We start from the raw sequence: 7,500 nt of genomic DNA on the forward strand, positions 1-7,500 counted from the left end.
TTCCAACTAGAGTTGTAGCTTAGCTAGTAATAATAATAATAGTAAGCAATGAAGGCCGCCCGGTAGTTAACAGCCTTGCGTTATCTTATGTACTCCTACTATACAGTAGATATTATCGGGATGAGAACAGGCAGTACATTTGGAGTATGTTTAACAAATCTTTTCGGATTTTACACCCATAACTAGATAAAATTCACTCTATAGACATTAAGTGAGAGGAAAAATTAAGCTTGGGGTCGTAGCTTCTGTCATTACAATGCATGAGCAAATCATTTAGATGGATATTCACTTTCCTTTCCGTAAAATTATTTCAGTATTTAAGCAATTTTAGATATCTGCAATAAAACAAAAATGTTCCCGCTAAATAAGTATTATATATATATATATATATATATATATATATATATATATATATATATATATATATATATATATATATGTGTGTGTGTGTGTGTGTGTGTGTATATGCCCACACACACACACACACACATATATATATATATATATATATATATATATATGTATATATATATATATATATATATATATATATATATATATATATATATATACATATGATCTAAACAGTTTACTGGATCAGAATGAATTTATAGGACTTTAACTAGAATTACTAAAGCTACTTCAAAATCATATCATATCATATCATAAAAATTTAAATGATAAAACAAAATATATATATTTTTCTTTGATCATAAAAACTTTGCATTGTCATTTCTATATGCACGAGGCTAATAGTAACACATTTGACAGCTTAGTAAAATCAGTCAGTGGTGTAATTTATGATATCTAAAATGTGCTTGACAACAGCTGAGATAAATTTGGAATATTTAATAGCGTAAAATTTATAAGACCCTAACAAGAACTCGGAGAGGAAGTCAGATTGATAACTTGTATAATGCTGCTACATTATCAGATTGTTATTAATCAAATGCATAAGAAATGAAACAAGAAATCAGAGGTGAAAATGCAACCCGTTTTTCTTGATGAGGAGTCAGGGACGAAAATTTTCTAATAAATATATTCAAACGAGGAGAAAGTGCTTGCGTGAAATTCTATACCATAAGATTCAAGTACCTAATCGACTGCTACGTGGCCTAAAGACCAGAGGCCTTTGACTTTTATGCATATTAAGACAATTCGGATAGAAACAAGATATTGATAAGAAAGTGTACTTACTCCAGTTATTGTGCATCTATGCTTTTCATATTCTTATTTATGGCAAAGGCTGGTGTCACGTGAATATATAAAAACATAACGACTAAAGATTCAGATCTGTATTTTTTCCACCATGACAGATTTTAAGCAATTACAGCTCTGGCTTTTACCTCTGCTTAAGTAGTGGAAAAGAGCACACACTCAGACACACAAATACACACACACTCATATATATATACATATATATATATATATATATATATATATATATATATATATATATATATATATATATATATATATATATACACATATATATCATATATATTTATGTATACATATAAATATATATATATATATATATATATATATATATATATATATATATATATGTATATATATACATACATATATATACATATTAGATATTTGGTTTAGCATGAAGTAAACTATCACTTGTATAAAAAAGAATACCCAAAATGAATAGAATGAGATAAAATAAACTGGACATTTATATTTACAAAAAAAAGGAAAAGAAAAAAAAAGGACCAGCTCTATACGTACTGAATGCAGCAAACATCAAAGGTAAACAAACAAACGACAGATAATACTTACTCCTGTATCACAAGGTTTGCTCTTCTTTCTGGGTCCCCATTCATTATTCTGAGAGGACGCATGGGGATTCCCTCTTCCTCCTCTCCAATGGATTGTGAGCTACAGAGGAAGAGGGAAAGTGGGAGAAGGGAAATGAGCAAAGGGGCAACATGCAGCTTCCTGTAAAACACCAGCATCATCATCTGTGACTACACCGTCAAATGAGATCGGTGCAATCTCGTGCAATTTGCGGTTATGCTGTTTATTCTCTATTTCTGGGTATGTTATAATCAAATTCTTTTCCGGAAATCTAATGTGTTAAGGCGCTCTGGGTTTTTGAGTGTAGAAGAGGTTTGGCGTTAAAACGTTGTAGGAAAATTACGATATTACTATGTATATAAAAATGTATAACACTCTGTACCGACACAAGCTATCCCGACGGATATTCGTGGAAAAAGTATATCTTTAGAAAATTATCTTTTTATAACGTGCACTTACGATTATATGTGTTTTTTAACAAAAAAATACCTAAATAATCTTAGGGCTACATGGCACTACGTATGCCATATCAGAAGTAGATTCTGTTTAGAAATCAAAATCTGAAAAGAATTGTAGCGGTAAAACAAATATAAAAAATTAGCTACGTAAAATCTATTTAAAAATATTCTAAATTTAGGGACGCAGATGGAACCGTTTGAACAATTATAATAAATTTACATTTATGGGGACGCAGTAGATAGTTTATTCATTATAAATATTTTTATAACATATTATATCATACATTATATATATATATATATATATATATATATATATATATATATATATATATATATGTATATATATAAAATATATATACATATGTATACATATATACATATATGTATATATATATATATATATATATATACATACATATATATATATATATATATATATATATATATATATATATATATATATATATATATATATATATGTGTGTATGTGTGTGTGTATGTGTGTGTATGCAAAAGAACCACAGGGAAAATGAAAATAGGAAATAACTTATTACGTCCTGACTATAGTTTCGTGATACTTTTTCAGAGGGCTGGTTTATTGAACATGGTTTCTTTACATTTTATAGGTACAGTAAACGTAGGAACATAAATAGAGAGATTTATAGAACAATGACATTCCCAAACCAGCTAGCTGGGCTGTTATCAGGTGTTTCCTGGGCGGAGATCAAACCTCATTAGCCACGTGCAAGAAAGGGTCATTTCTGATGATCGGTAAAATTTTTTAGGCTTCCAATACAATATCTTTATATTGATAGGGGTAGCCTTATCCATATAAATACATAAGTAAAATCATATGTATATATATATATATATATATATATATATATATATATATATATATATATATATAAACATATCTATACATATACACACATCTAAATGAATATATACATAGACATATACATATGCTTACACATACAGGTATACATATACAGACACATACATGCATACCTACACGTATGCCAATACATATACATAAATACATAGACTTACATATACATGTTTATACACATGATTAACATGCATATACAGTTATGCACATATAACCCTATCAACATGAACATACAATTACGTAGATATCAGTTCTTATATCTAACATAACAATATATAGTGCCAAATTAATTATGTATACTTTATGAAATAATTGTACCCAACAGTGGATGCTATCTTAGGTCTAAATATTAATTTCCCAGTAGCGATAATCATCTCCGGTACATTCAGTTCTACATTAAGTGGTTAAAGTTTTTATACATAGATTGCAAATCTCTTTACATATAAATGCGTCATGTTTGTACATTCCATGTCCAATATTCAGGTTGTTATCAAAGGTATCTTTTATGAAACTGGACTCTATGATGTTTCTTTCCAATAAGTTGTTTGAATGAACCAATTTCTTTGCACATGACCAATTAATTGTGTGATTTTTATCTCTAACGTGGGCAAAGAGTGCATTATTATCTTGAGCATATCTGACACTTTTCTTATGTTGTTCAATTCTCTTTTCTAGGGGGTTTACCAGATTGACCAATATTGTATTTTTCACATGAATTGCATGGAATACGATATACACATCCCTTGGTAATGTAGGGAGAATTCTTTATTAAGGCTGTTTTATTACATTGCTACTCTTAAATGCTACATTAACATTGAAGTTTTTTAGCAGTTGGGGAAATTACTTAAAAAAATTACTATAAGGCAGTACAAGTAAACTTTGTTTAGTATAGTTTGTCCTGTTATTACCGAAAAAAGGTCTTCTTGGGATTCTTAGTGCATCATATGATACAATTTCAGGGTACTTTAGTTTCTTTACTATTGTTCTAATCTCATTTATTTCATCATCAATATATTCAGGGTTTTAGACTTGTAAAGTTCTTAAATATATAGAATTAAATACAGATTGCTTAACTTTGTTGCTTTGATCTGAGTAGTAATGGACATATGCCTTTAGTTGGCACCACCTCAGATTCAAACGTAGACAAAAAAAAGTAATGTAGACCTGATTAACAAATTGAATAATGTACAGATTAACAGTACCTGTAGGCCTGTCAGTTTTGATGTAGATCACTATTCACTAGAGTACCTATTGATGACATGTTGGAATTTCTATCTGAAACCTTAAATATTAGGCAATTGAATTTACCTTTTTCCAAGAATACCTTAATAGAATTAATTAAACTCTGTATAAAAGATTGCAAATTTTAATTCAATGGGAAATTTTATGCACAAACTTGTGGTATGCCTATGGGAAACCCTTTATCCCCAGTACTTAGTAATCTATATTTGGAATTTTTTGAAAGTAGAATCTTAAATGACATCATACCTAGTAATGTAAAATGGTTTTGTGATATAGACGACATAATATGTATGTGGCCAGGAAATGAAAATATAGATAATTTTCTTTTATAGATTGAAAAGTTTGGTACCGTCAATAAATTTCACTATGGAGCTAGAGAACAATTGTACCCTACCTTTTTTGGACTGTCGTTTACGCAGGTGTAACAATAGACCTAAGTTTAGTGTATAAAGAAAGTCAACCAATACTTCCGCATATGTCCATTACTACTCAGATCAAAGCAACAAAGTTAAGCAATCTGTATTTAATTCTATATATTTAAGAACTTTACAAGTCTAAAACCCTGAATATATTGATGATGAAATAAATGAGATTAGAACAATAGTAAAGAAACTAAAGTACCCTGAAATTGTATCATATGATGCACTAAGAATCCCAAGAAGACCTTTTTCGGTAATAACAGGACAAACTATACTAAACAAAGTTTACTTGTACTGCCTTATAGTAATTCTTTTAAGTAATTTCCCCAACTGCTAAAAAACTTCAATGTTAATGTAGCATTTAGGAGTAGCAATGCAATAAAACAGCCTTAATAAAGAATTCTCCTGACATTACCATGGGATGTGTATATCGTATTCCATGCAATTCATGTGAAAAATACAATATTGGTCAATCTGGTAAACCCCCTAGAAAAGAGAATTGAACAACATAAGAAAAGTGTCAGATATGCTCAAGATAATAATGCACTCTTTGCCCACGTTAGAGATAAAAATCACACAATTAATTGGTCATGTGCAAAGAAATTGGTTCATTCAAACAACTTATTGGAAAGAAACATCATAGAGTCCAGTTTCATAAAAGATACCTTTGATAACAACCTGAATATTGGACATGGAATGTACAAACATGACGCATTTATATGTAAAGAGATTTGCAATCTATGTATAAAAACTTTAACCACTTAATGTAGAACTGAATGTACCGGAGATGATTATCGCTACTGGGAAATTAATATTTAGACCTAAGATAGCATCCACTGTTGGGTACAATTATTTCATAAAGTATACATAATTAATTTGGCACTATATATTGTTATGTTAGATATAAGAACTGATATCTACGTAATTGTATGTTCATGTTGATAGAGTTAGATGTGCATAACTGTATATGCATGTTAATCATGTGTATAAACATGTATATGTAAGTCTATGTATTTATGCATATGTATTGGCATACGTGTAGGTATGCATGCATGTGTCTGTATACATATACATGTATGTGTAAGCATATGTATATTTTCATTTACCCTGTCGTTTATCTGCATCTGAGCATCCTTCATCCCCGTGATTTTTACGAATATATATATATATATATATATATATATATATATATATATATATATATATATATATATATATATATATATATACGGTATACACACACACACACATATATATATATATATATATATATATATATATATATATATATATATACGGTATATATACATGTATATATACAGTGTATTTACATATATGTATAATATATATGACACAAACACACACACACACACACATATATATAGGTATAATATACAGTATACACTGTATATACATATATATATATATATATATATATATATATATATATATACATATATATATATATATATATATATATATATATATATATATATATATATATATATATATATTATATATATTACATTTATGAATGTACGTCAGGTATCATTTCATATATATACATACATATATATGTATATATATGTATATATATACATATATATATATATATATATATATATATCTATCTATCTATCTATATATATATATATATATATATATATATATATATGATAAGCACAAATGTGTTTTGTATAAATATATTATAATATATATAAGTATTATACATATATAAGCATATTTATACTTACACAAATCATCATCATCATCATTATTATCTCCTACCCCTACTGACGCAAAGGGCCAAGGTTAGATTTCCCTAGTCGTCTCTATCTTGAGCGTTTGAATCAATACTTCTCCATTCATCATCTCCTACTTTACGCTTCATAGTCCTCAGCCATGTAGGCATGGGTCTCCCAACTCTTCTAGTGGCTTGTGGAGCCCAGTTAATCGTTTGAAGAACTCATCTCTCATGGGGAGTGCAAAGAGCATGTCCAAAACATCTCTATCTTCGCCTCACCATGATCTCATCTACATATGGCACTCGAGTAATCTCTCTTACAGTTTCATTTCTAATCCTGTCCGGCCACTTAACTTCCAATATTATTCTGAGGGCTTTTTTCTCAAATCTGCTAAATCTGTTGGAGATTGTTACATTGCCATACCACGACTCATATTCATACAGTGATATAGATCTCACTAAACTGATGTATAGTCTGATTTTTATATGTAATTTCAGGCGATTTGATTTCCAAATTTTTCCCAACCTAGACGATATCTGGTTTGCTTCTTTTTTTTTCAATTTTTTCACTAAACTCTAATTCTAATGACCCCGTATTGGATATCATAGTTCCTTAATACTTTAATGATTCTACCTCAGTAATCCTTTCTCCTTCCAATGATATTTCATCTTCTAATGCATATTCCGTTCTCATCATCTCTGTCTTTTTTTTTTATTTATCTTTAGCCCAACTTTGAGTGATATTTCATGCACGGTAAGCAAGCATTGCAAATCCTGTGGTGTTCTGCTAATAAGGACAGCATCATCAGCACACTTAAGGTCAGCTAACTTCCTACTAACAATCCAATCCAATTCTTCTCCACTGTCTCTTACTGTTCGACGCATTACAAAATCCATGAGGAGGCTAAACAACATGGGCGATAACACATTCCC

At 29.1% G+C, this 7,500-nt stretch overlaps 1 protein-coding gene across 8 annotated transcripts in view; it reads right to left on the reverse strand.

The window, feature by feature from the left end:
• LOC137645738 (muscle calcium channel subunit alpha-1-like) overlaps positions 1–7,500 on the reverse strand; it is a 1,524,573-nt gene that overhangs the window by 15,143 nt on the left and 1,501,930 nt on the right. For all 8 annotated transcript variants that reach the window (XM_068378633.1, XM_068378634.1, XM_068378636.1 and 5 more), the window contains one exon: positions 1,792–1,890. In XM_068378633.1, the coding sequence (XP_068234734.1) occupies positions 1,792–1,890 (99 nt within the window). The remainder of the gene's footprint in view (positions 1–1,791; positions 1,891–7,500) is intronic.

This window comes from Palaemon carinicauda, chromosome 8 (assembly GCF_036898095.1).
Source record: "Palaemon carinicauda isolate YSFRI2023 chromosome 8, ASM3689809v2, whole genome shotgun sequence".
Lineage (NCBI taxonomy): Eukaryota > Metazoa > Arthropoda > Malacostraca > Decapoda > Palaemonidae > Palaemon > Palaemon carinicauda.